Source organism: Grammomys surdaster, unplaced genomic scaffold, assembly GCF_004785775.1.
Source record: "Grammomys surdaster isolate TR1022 unplaced genomic scaffold, NIH_TR_1.0 126121, whole genome shotgun sequence".
Classification (NCBI taxonomy): domain Eukaryota; kingdom Metazoa; phylum Chordata; class Mammalia; order Rodentia; family Muridae; genus Grammomys; species Grammomys surdaster.
In genome coordinates, this window is record NW_021620929.1 from 4,105,312 (window position 1) to 4,117,527 (window position 12,216).

At 44.3% G+C, this 12,216-nt stretch overlaps 1 protein-coding gene across 1 annotated transcript in view; it reads right to left on the reverse strand.

The window, feature by feature from the left end:
• Dock2 (dedicator of cytokinesis 2) overlaps positions 1 to 12,216 on the reverse strand; it is a 414,603-nt gene that overhangs the window by 329,609 nt on the left and 72,778 nt on the right. Inside the window, exons 13-17 of the mRNA XM_028756478.1 lie at positions 11,981 to 12,106; positions 10,751 to 10,875; positions 4,778 to 4,876; positions 1,428 to 1,500; positions 1,202 to 1,305 (exon numbers count right to left, since the gene is read on the reverse strand). Of these exons, the coding sequence (XP_028612311.1) occupies positions 1,202 to 1,305; positions 1,428 to 1,500; positions 4,778 to 4,876; positions 10,751 to 10,875; positions 11,981 to 12,106 (527 nt within the window). The remainder of the gene's footprint in view (positions 1 to 1,201; positions 1,306 to 1,427; positions 1,501 to 4,777; positions 4,877 to 10,750; positions 10,876 to 11,980; positions 12,107 to 12,216) is intronic.

Consider the following 12,216-nt stretch of genomic DNA (forward strand, 5'->3'; position numbering starts at 1 on the left):
CCTCCCTCCCTCCCTCCCTCCCTCCCTCCCTCCCTCCCATCCTTCCTTCCTTCTTTCCTTCCTTCCTTCCTTCCTTCCAGGTATTTTATCATAGCAGTGAGAGAAGTAACTAATCCAGTTTCCAACATGCATGTGCTGGACACCTGCCAGTGGAAAGTTGAAATCATAAGAGCTTTTGGAGATCCTGGGGCCACTGGAGTGCTGGCCTTAGAAGGAATGAGGGTAGCTCTTACAGGAATCCTGGTTACTTCTCAAGAAAGAATTGTTATCAAATCCTGAGCTTGGCCACCAAATCTGACTTCCTGTTTGGGACGTTGGCTCTTTCTCACACATAATCTCTTGGCAATGGTGTGACACAGTCAATGCAGCCCTCACCAGAGCTTAGTGTGGGTGCTGTGTCCTCCATGTGTAACTGACCTCTTTGATTACAGTGTAACCTGCTTCAGGTGTTTTGTTATAATATTATAGACTATATTGTTTGTGAAAAATTAAACAGAGCTGAAGCTTTAGCTTAGTGACAGAGTGCTTTCCTCACATGGCACCTCGGTTCAGTCTCTGGGGATGTCCTCTCCTTATCTCCCATGAAGAAGGCAAAAAGGGGGAGGAAAGAGAAACGAAAAATTAAACAGACCTAGGAAGCTGTCAAACGGACAGCAGGATCTGGGGTCCTAGATTGTAACAGCTACAGTGTAGTATCCTTCAAGTGTTTCTACATATTCCTGACAAGGGCTCAGAGCCCCTTTCCTCCTGTAACAATAACACTTCCACTATTCCACAGCATTGCCCACTGTGGGCACTACCACCCTCGGGTAAGTGGACCTGAACTATGTAAGAAAGCTAGCTGAACATAAGCCAATGAGCCAGCCAGTAACTAGCATTTTTCCATGGTTCCTGCTTCCAGATTCCTGCTTGACTTCCTGCCCCTCTTTCCACCACTGATACCTTGTATCTGGAAATGTAAATGAAACAAAGCCCAGGTGAGGCCTTTGCTCCCCACTGTCCTGTTTGTAAGCAACTGTCTCATCGCCTCCCCATAAGTATTCACTGAGGGCTCAAAGAAGGAGAATCAGAGGTCCAGACAAGCGCAGATTTTGTCAAAGCTCATGAGCCCTAGTGAGTATGATTTCAGAGTTCCTGCTGTTAGTGGTCAAGCCACCCTGCTGCTACAGCTCTGCCCCCTGCAGGCCCTACTCCTCCATACCTTGAGAACCACCAACTCGTGATATCCGTCCTGCAGAGTGGTTCCGTCTTCTTTCATGAGCTTCACATAGGACATGGCAAAGTTCTTTTCGCCTTTATCTTTAGCTGCAGACAGCATTGCAAGGCCAGAAGAAAAAGAAAATGAAAACTCTAAGAGCCAGCCAGCCAGCCATTCTGTCCCTCTCTCTTTAATGGTACAGCAGGCGTACCATGAATGGCATACTTACATTCTAGTGATGATCGGTGTCGAAACATGAACCGCAAATGAATCCTCTGCATGTCTTCAATAGGGACAGCCACCTCGGTGGGCAGAAACAACAGCTCAAGGGACAACGAGTATAAAGAGACCCCAGCCCCGTCCAACCCCCACCTCAGCAGCCTGACCATTTAACTTGGAACAGTAAGTGCTGATTTACTTCCCATCCATCAAGACGGATGAGCTGTAAATAAATTACATAAGAACTAGCTATAAGGAGAAAATAAAGTATCAGATGTAATCCATTTGGCAAATTACATCCCCAGCCAATGAAAAGAGGTCCATAAATTATAGCAAGGAAAAATGAATCTCCCCAAATTGATATAAAAGTCACATAACTATAGCATGTGTTTTCATGCAAGCTGCAGCATGCACAGTTTTCCTGCATTGCAGCCAGATTTAGAAAATTAACAGTGACCATTTGGGGATTTGCTTGATGGCTCTCACATATGCAAGCTAATAAAGTACTCTGATCATATATGTATACATATGTGTATATATGTGTGTGTATATCTATTTGTATATATGTATTTAGTTGTGTTTATATATGTGTGTATGTATATCTATTTACTTATGCATATATACACATACATATATATTTAATCCAGTGTGTATATCTAGACTCGTCCCCTCTTTGGTTGACTCATATCTGATGCTTTTACTTTCAAAACCTACATGAGGACCATCGCCCACCAGTGGCCTCAGCATCCTCCTCTAATGCAGCCACCTCCAGTCCACCAGCATCTTTAACTGAACTGCTTTCAGCCTGGCTCTTGAGCACACTGCTCCCCAAGTCTCGTGGACAGTTCAGGACAACACAGACAAGCTAGGCTATCTGCAAGGATGACACTTGGATTTGAAAGGAGGAGGATAAGCTTGCACCATGTGGCTGACTATTCAGTGACAAACAGAGGTGTTGGTTGTGACATTTTCTGTTTTAGAAAGTACAATTTGAGACTGAGGGTCCACCATTTTGCTTGTGTTTCAGACTGAGCGAAAGAGCTGAAAGACTCACAGGCATCTGTAGCTTATTTTGTGCTCTCCCTTAAGACTGAGGGTTACCAAGAGCTACAACCATGCCGGGCACTAGGGCACTGATGTATGGTAGTCCCTGCACCAGTGAGCTCACATTCCACACAGGTGACAATAATAGTTACATGGCAATGACTAGCATAGAAGGAGTCTAACCAGGGTGCAAGAGAGCACACAGAGCATGATGCCTACTCAGTCCTTTTTCAGAGAGTGTGTGCAGAGAAACCGACTATAAAAAAACAGGAACATAAGCAACAAAGCAAGGACCATGGTGTGAATAGCCCTCGCCAAATAGAAATCCTGTTTGTCTTGAGTCTGTAGTCAGAGCACCGGCAGAAGAAAGAATGTGCTAATATCTTAGCAAAGGCAGTGGAAGCTTTGCTGTTCAGTGAGTTGTCTCCTATGTCTTGTTCCAGCAGCAGGGATGTTCCTCTGCTTATTATAATGACCTGGCACCTTGGCTGCTTCTATCTGAAGCATTTTATAAAAGTCACCTTTGCCCTGGATAGACTCATATTTTCCTGGAAGCTTTGTCATTCTTCCCAATTGAATAAAACAACATAGGTTGCTAGGCTCCATTCACAAGAAAACTATGGGATGACTCCACGTTGACTCAGTGATCAGGGTAACTGGTGACCTGCTCATTGGCCACCATGCATATGCTACCAGACACAAGCTAAGTTACTGTTACAGAGCCCATGCAGGTGCTTCAGAGGACAGCGTACTCTCATGGATGAAGACTTCTGTAACTCAGAGCCAAATAAAGATGGTCCCATCATTCTGAATCCCTCCAGTAAATGTGGTTCAGAATTGGCCAGGTTATCCCATAAAGGAAAACACAATATGTTCTTACATATTGTTGAAAAGCCCTCACATTTGCCAAAGTTCACACTTGACCGATCAGGGCAAGGAATTGCTAAGATGTGTTCAACTGAATGCTATTCCTAGGGTATGAGTCTACGAGGAAAAGAAGCAGCCCGCTGGCCAGTGGGGCTTAGGAAATGCACTGCCCTCTGCTTTCTGCAGTGCTGCAGAGCACATCCACATCAGAACCTGAAATGAAGAATCTTTCCTTTGAAGCCTAGATTTGGTTCAAATTTCTCAGCATCCATCACATTTATTTAATCGGGGAATACTTTCTTTTTTTAATGAAATGTTACTTAGTACCTTCAGAATACTGGGGGCCTGGAAAACTTATATGGGAAAGACTTTGAAGAGCATAATTCTACACATTTGAAATCACTACGTGTTTCTCCTCTTCCCGTTACTAAATCAATATCCTGTTATCATCGACTTAACTGTAACCTACAGTCATGCAGCCTACAATTGAAGAACTATCCAGATCAGATTGGCCTGTGGCCATGTCTGTGAACTATCATCTTGATTGATGACAGATATGGGAGGGCTCAGCCCACTGTGGGCGTTACCACTCCTAGGCAAGTGGTCCTGAGCTATATAAGAAAGCTAGCTGAACATAAGCCAACGAACCAGCCAGTGATAGCATTCTTCCATGGTTCCTGCTTCCAGATTCCTGCTTGACTTCCTGCCCCTCCTTCCATCACTAATCTCGTGATCTGGAGGTGTATGTGAAATAGTCTTCCCTCCTCTAGCTACCTTTGGTCTTAGTGTTTATCATAGCAACAGAGAACACAAGTAGAACAATGAAGCAGGCATGAAGGTGCCTGGAACAGTGAATTAAACTGTCATACAGAAGGGGGAGGGTTTGACACTTGAAGAAAAGTCACATTCAGTTTGGATTCCATAGAACTGCCTCTCATCATGTAAGACAACTAAGAGAGAGTAGTATAGGCTGAGCACATACCCCTTTATGGAGCCTTCTATTTGTATTAAGTATTTCTTCTTCCCAGTTATTGTTACTCCCATTTTACAAAGGAGAAGCCAGTACAGAGTAGTTGAAAGACTTGCCCAGGATCAAACATGAGGTGAGGGGATGGTAGTGCTGGAGCATGAACCCTGGGCCTCCAGGAACTCACTCTATTTGAAAGACTTAACTCTTAAAAGGGAGACAAAGTACTAACAGCCCCAGATGACCCCTATTCTCTCCGCTAACAGAAAGGAGTATGAACCCTGAGCTTTGCTGGGGTTGCAGCCCTAGCTCTGCCCCATAGTAGCAGTGGGATTGTGGGCAAGCAGCTCACTTGTTCTGTGTCTAGTTTGACACAGGGTGATTGGAAGCAATAAGTGGATCACTTAAATAAAACACTTAACACTGTGCCTGACTTGCTGTGAAGCATTCACTGCCATTGTTATCGTTAATATCGTTATTACCTTGACTGTTTCCATCCATCGGGGCTGTTTGACTTGGTAGTACACGACTGAGTGATACTCGTTCATGGGCTTGTCTCCGGCTCCCACACAAATTGCATTCTGATCAAGATAAAATGGAAAGACACACTATAATGTTGCCATTATCTGAGGTAGGCAGTTTTGGCCCTAAGGCCAAGGCTAATGTTAGGGTCAAATAACAGCTTCTCCTTCCCTACCTTTTCTGCCAGGCTCTTATTCTGACAGCCCTTCTACATTGTAGATTTCTATACTGTCATTCCCAGCCTAGAAGCAACAGTTGCCTAACTGCAAAGATTCTATTATTTCTTTTCTGAAATGTACTGGAGCCTGCCAGGCACTGATGTGGATGCCTTATTGTAAATGGTAACAGCCTCAAAGTTACTGCATGCTGCCTCTCTTACTAATCTACTTTTACCCAAAAGTGAATGTCTGTAATGTTTAAAAACAGAAACCTCTTTCTGATGAACTCCCCACACTAATGCACCACAGTGGGTGGATGTCTGTTGGGCACTGGAAGAGGGCAGCAACTTGAGAAAGACTCCTGGGTATCTGATCTGGAAAATGATTCTGGGGGGAGGAGCTGAGGGAGCAATGATTCAGTGAAGCACAGGAGGTGTACTCTCTAGGGACACACCTAGACTAAACACTGCAGCAGAGGTTTTGAACCTGTGGGTCATGACCACTTTGGGGGTTGTCAAAAAAAAAAAAACTCTCACAAGGGTTGAGTATTAGATACACTGATTCATAACAGTAGCAAAATTACAGTTGTAAAATAACAACAAACATAATTTTATGGTTGGTGGGTCACTTTAACATAAGGAACAATAGTAAAGGGTCATAGCGTTGGTAAACTTGAGAACAGCTGCCCTAGAGAAATGGACACAATGTCAACTTTGTGGGGAAGAGCTCAGAAGAGTTCAGCTGTCATCTCTGACAACAAGATATGATAACAGACAGACAGACTGACAGACAAGACAAACAGAGACAGACAGAGACAGACAGACAGATTACTGTGTGTTAAGGAATGATGTTTAAGTGTAGATGAGGAATGAGAAAAGTTTCTTTAGAGATGAAGACAGTTAAGCATTTTGAAGGAGATTCTAAGATGGCTTTGAGCAGAAACATGAGAATTCTGAGCAAAGGGAACACAGAACATGCATATCAGTAGAGGATATTTGTATACAACACACACACACACACACACCACCCTCAGTGTTTCAAAAAGGAGATAAGTGACCAGCTCCAAATTCTCAGGAATTACTTCCCTGTCCCTGGCTCTCCCCCTGTTCTTTGTGTCCATTGAATCAGGCTGGGCTCCAGCACATTACCCAAGCCACAGTCACCCAGATGGGGCCTAAGTGAGGTTTTCTTGCCACATTTTCACCATCTTTAACCTCAGATCTCTAGACTTTTAGGAACATTATGGTTGGTTTTGGATGGCTACCTCTGAAACTGTCAGTTGAATGCCTACAGGGAATTTTCTAGTTAATGAGGGCAGGCCTCTCACCAGATTCTATAGGATGCTCCAACAGACCTGTGGCCAGACTGAGTCACCAAAGCGGGTCACAGTTTGGTATTCTGTGGCCCCTGTTGAACACTACACTGTGGGAAAGAGGACCTTCCACTGACATTGAAAAGTTCTTCTGTGTGCCCAGGTACTGGCAAGAAATGAGCTCAGTTCCTGTGGGGTTTGAATGAGAATGTCCCCCATAGGCTCATTTATTTGAATACTTGGTCTGCAGTTGATGGAACTCTTTGAGAAGAATTAGGAGGTGTGGCCTTATTGGTGAAGGTGTGGCTTTGTTGTGGAGGTGTGGCTTTATTGTAGAGGTGTGGCCTTGTTGGAGGAGGTGTGGCTTGGTTGTGGAGGTGTGTCACTGGTAGTAGACACTGAGGTTTTAAAAACCCATGCCAAGCTCAGTCTCCTCCTCCTCCTCCTCCTCCTCCTCCTCCTCCTCCTCCTCCTCCTCCTTCTCCTCCTCCTCTTCCTCCTCCCCCTCTTCTTCTTCCTCTCTCTCTCTCTTTCTCTCTCTCTCTCTCTCTCTCTCTCTCTCTCTCTCTCTCTCTCTCTCTCCCCCTCTCTGTCTTCCCTCTGTCTGCTGCTTGTTGGTCAGATGTAAGCTTTTAGCCTGCCAGCCTGTTGCCATGTTCTCGTCATGGACTTTAACCCTCTGGAACCATAAGCAAGCCCACAATTAAATGCTTTTTTCTATAAGTTGCCTCCACAGCAAAAGAACAGTAACTAAGACAGCTCCTGTGCTAAATGACGGTGCCTCTGAAAAAAATTCATTTAGAAAAAAAAATACAGGACATAGAAACCTGTCTGAACACTCCCGTCCATAGAACAGACAGTAATCATGAGCTGGAAATGAAGGAAGATGCTGTCGGCTACAGGATGAAGCCTTGCAGAGTTTCCATAAGCAGTAAACGGAGTCATGCATCCTAAAGGTTTCCACCCCTGAGTAAGAGCACACCACCCAACTCAATTCAAACCTCAACACCACCCCTGAGGACCTCTTCTGTTATGACCATTCCACAGCTGGGTAAACTGATGCTCTGAGTGGCACAACACCCTAGACCCACTAGCCCCTTGTACAGTGTCCCTTCTTTCATAGCTAGAACACCTTCCAGCCTAGAAAGATGGGCAGTGGTAGCATTTATGGGCTCATTGGCTCTGTAGCCTCAGTGCCTCTCACATAGCCTATTAAAATCTGAAAATATGTATCTTTCTCTGGTGAGTTAGAAACTGTCTCATAGAAGACAACTGGATATCGCAAAACTTTCTTGATCACGAATCTTTATGTCCTAATGCCAGAGAAAAAGTTCTCACTGCTATCCTGAGAATGATGAAAACCGTCCTTGCCTCAAACTCTGTACTTCAGAGACCAATATGAATATTGAAAGTACCAAGAAAGCATCCTAGGGGGAACTCAGAACCCACGCCTTACTAAGGACTTCAAGGATCCTGTGCCAGGTGGGTTGTCCATTCTCCAAAGGATGGTCCTACATCCATGCGCATACCAGCAGTATCAACTGGACCTTGGTTAAAAATATAAGGTATACATGAAGTTTGGAGGATGACATACAGTGAGGCATCTAGGAGGAATGGAGGGGACTTACTAGGGTAGATTTATTCAAGCCACATTGTATTCATGTGTGAAAATCTCCATGAATAAAATTTTAAATATTTTTAAATAAAGAAAACACTCTAACCAGGCAGTGAGCCCATTTTTAAGGACAATACATAAGTGCATGTGTCTCAGTAAGGTTTTTATTCTTCATATTGCCCATTCTCATTGCCCTCAACTAATGATAAGAGCCTCCAGCTAGTGTCAACAACTTCAGCTGAAAATCTGAATGAGCATCAGGAAGCCTGGAGGCTTTACTGTAGACTTGATCTTGAAAAGCAGTCTCGCTGGGAGAACCCAGGGTCCTAACACATACCAGATGACTTCACAGGAATCCTGTGTGAGTTGGACCATATCTTACCATACCACAGACATGAATGACTCTGAGAGAGAATGTCTTCTACACTGAGAAAGTCGCACAATGGGAAAATGCCAGTTAACACAAGTGGAGTCAGAGCTGGGGCTCGCTATGCCTTTCTAATAACAATGGCCAAAGTAATGGAAATCTACTGTGTAGATTACCTCATCTGATATGCTTGAGGTAAGATGCCATCTCTGGCCCCATTTGGGGCTGACTTTAGACTCTTGGGTGCACAGAGATCACAGAATCAGTCTAAGGTCCTTTTGATAATGCAGGGTAAGATGGGCTTTGAACCTGGCTGCCTGGTCCCACGAGTCATGGTCTTAATCACGTTATCAGACTACCTGTTTGGCCTGGCAGCATCTCTGGTAACTAGCTTCAGGATGGGTTGCCTATTTGAACCCCTCAATTACTCCCTAAAGTTTCTCTTAGCCATGATGAGCCATCTCTGCATACTGCTCTCCTGTTACCTGGTATAACATTTATTGTATCTACTCTTGTGTTTAACTTGCAGCCCCAATAAGAAGAGTATATACTTTGTGTTTTTAAGGATAAAAATAATGATCTAAGATCACAGAAATAATAGGAAGGATACTGGGCATTTGAACCTTGAATTTCCCCATCTAAGCAAGGTCCTTGAAACCCCAAATGGGGCTGGGGTAAGGTTAGCATACTCCTTACTGCGTCTGTTCTGCCAATGATGGCTGGAGAGAAAGAACCATTTTCAGAGGGACCATTCCCACAGAAACCCACCATACAGCTCAGGGGCATTTGAATGTGCTGTATGATACTTAATTAGGCAGTAATACTCATGTCTGCAAATAGGGAAAGGAAAGCCTCCCACGGGCTTCCTCAGCAGTTCTCAATAGTCAGTCAACTGAACTCCCCATAGTGTCACTAATGTATGAAACTGAAAATTATCAGCATGTCACTTGACTATTCTTCCTCCTCATGCTTGTCTGCAGTACATGTGTCTGTCACCCAGGTCTGTCTTGACGGAGCAGTAATGGCAGACAGAAGAATAGATCAGACACAAGGTGAGATGTCAGTTTGCCTGTTAACTGTCCCTTCTAATTTGTCCTCTGCCCATGTGGAAGTCAAGTGATACCAATGTCTTAGTGATGAGACTGAGGTTTAAAAGTTCTCTGGACAGGTAACTGGACAAAACTGACTCCAACGCAAGAATCCATACAACCCTCTAATGAAAGTTTGCCTTTCAGATAAGAGCCTCCCGCCTTCCTGTGTGTTCTCTCGAGTCGAGTGTGTCTCATTCGTTTCATTTTTCAGAAAAGTATTAGCATCCAACAAAAGAGGGTTTTCCTCATCAGAAATTAATTAACCACAGTGGTTTTAAGAACAAAAAGACAGTCGTAAAAACCTTTTTCCCAGGCTTTTGTTGAAGCTGGTAGCAGCTCAATTTGAAACTGACAATATGCTGGAGAATTTTCTTAAAGTTACAGGCACCACAGTGAGGAGAGGAGGCTGGAGTCAATCCCCATCTCTGACACTGTGAACTGCAGGACCTGAGACCTGTTTCACTTCACGGGAGCTTGTATTGTCCCTTTGTGATAAGGAAGACGGTGCCCCTACCCAGCCTGACACAGGGACTATTATCCTCAGGGTGCTGGTCACCCTTAGGTAGAAGGTGATACATAGTAGCAGGCCTGAGCTCCAGGCCCTAAGGCTAGGACTGTTGGCGCACCCTTCCACATTCCCCCTTACTTTGCTATCTATCTCCCTATAGGTGGCCTAGGAGGGATGTCTGCCCACACTGTAACTTCTGCTGAGAGCTGATCTCATTTTCAGCTAAATATTCAGAGAGGAAGAATTCAGAAGCGAAACCCTCCCACACACTGGACACAAGTGCTGACAACCTTAAAGGAAACATAAGCAAATAGATATAAACACACATGACAAAGATTGTACAGGACATATGCTGTGTAAATAGAACCATGTGCTTTGCCTTCCTGGATGCATGCTGCTAACCCTCTGGAGACCAATTTGCGAATAAGACTTTCCACCCAAATTTCTGGCTGAGCGCTGGGGAGTTGGATTTAGTGCCGAGAATGTCTGCTTTGAAGACATTCTGAGCCTCCACACCCGCCCAGGGCTCTGTATTGATCTTTACCATGGATTTTGCCTGATTTAAACTAGCTTGGGCTTCAATGAAAACAACATTTTAACTGCAAAAAGGATAACCTATAAACAAGCACGCGCACATACACACAAACATGCACACACACACACACACACACACAGATGGGGGAAGTATACATTGAAGAATGCTTAGGTAAAGAGACAAATTAACATAGGCTCTAATTACACTCTAGAACAAGGTATTAAGCTACACAGTGTGGATCTTGTGTCTCAATATCTTCCCTGAAGCTCTGATCCTTTACAGAGAAGATAATTATGAGAGGTCCTTCAGCCCCAAGTCCTGTCACTCAGCGCTCTGGAGTCTCTTACAGGTAGCACTTTGCCGTCCTCTGTGCACACACACATAATCACTTCCACGTTCCGCTGCGTGGTCTTGGTGTACTTGTCAAAGTCACCTTGTAGGAGAGTGATGTAGATGTCGTTCCTGACATCCCCTGAGGATGGAGAGAAGACCAGAGTTAAAGTCAGACACTAACCGCAGAGGTGGAGCCGATGGGGAGGAGCAGGAAAGACCATTAATAAAACAAAAATCAGAGCACGTTAGAAAGGGCATTTTTTAACCTGACAGGAGGGATGGAGCTGTAAGTAGCAAGGGTCGGAATGCTGGAAATATCAGCAGCAGACAGTGAGGTGGGGTGGTCAAAACTGACCATTTTTTCTCTGTTAAAACCATTTAATTTCCATCCTCTAGTGACACCTTCTGGGGAGGTGAAAGAAAGCACCAAGTGAAATGATCTTAGTCCTCAATCACAGATAGGCCTTTTGTTGCACAAAAGTAGGATTGAGATATTTCCCATGAATCCTAGAGCCTAAGGGTGAAGGGCAAGGAGCACAGGGTTTCTAGGAAGGAAGTACACAGTAGACGTTGAGATCTCAGGTAAAGTGAGTGTCATTAAATCACACCCTGGACCACACAGGAGGATGAGTCAGAGGGAGTGCCATTATACACATTATATATTATATTATAGGCCTTTTGAAAAGCCTCCATGTATATCTTGAATGTATTAATAGGCGTGGTTAATTAATAGGAAAGGCACCACAGAAAGACTTGAGGGGGATCCTGAATACCTTGTGTGGCATTTGGACATGTTACTGTAATTGGGGTTCTTTCAGATTATAAAATGTACTCAAAAGTGGAAGAGTGGCAATACCCCTTCCCCAAGTAGAATGGAATCGTGGTATGTATTGAAAAACAAAGATGCCATCCATGAGTTACTGGCTGACAAAGCAAGTTACAGAGACTCATAAAAAGCTTATTAAAGTGGCTTGTGTCTGTAAAGTATGATTGTGAGGAAGGGGATAAATGTGTGTGTGTGTGTGTGTGTGTGTGTGCGTGCGTATTCATGTATGGTGCTTACATTGAGAATGCATAGCATAGAAGTTTCTGTATATGAAAACATTGTTTCCAGTGGTTTTGTTCAGGTAGAGAAATAAAGTGAAGGGAGTTGACTTTTATGAAAATAATGAATTATACAAGCTGGACTCCTCAGCCCTGCTCATGACCCTGCCTTGAAAAAGATCACTTCAGCTGTGTCCTACCTGGCATGATGATCTCTGGGAAGCCCAGTTTCCGGGCTACCACAGTGGTCCTGTCCACTAGGTGTGGGTAGTCCTTGCGGATCTGAGTGATGTCACCTACCAGCATCTTCATGGTCACCCAAAGGCCTGGAAGGGAACACATGAACACTCAACTTCTCTCTCTCTCTCTCTTCCTCCTTCTCCTCCTATTCCTCCTCCTCCTCCTCCTCCTCCTCCTCCTCCTCCTCCTCCTCCTC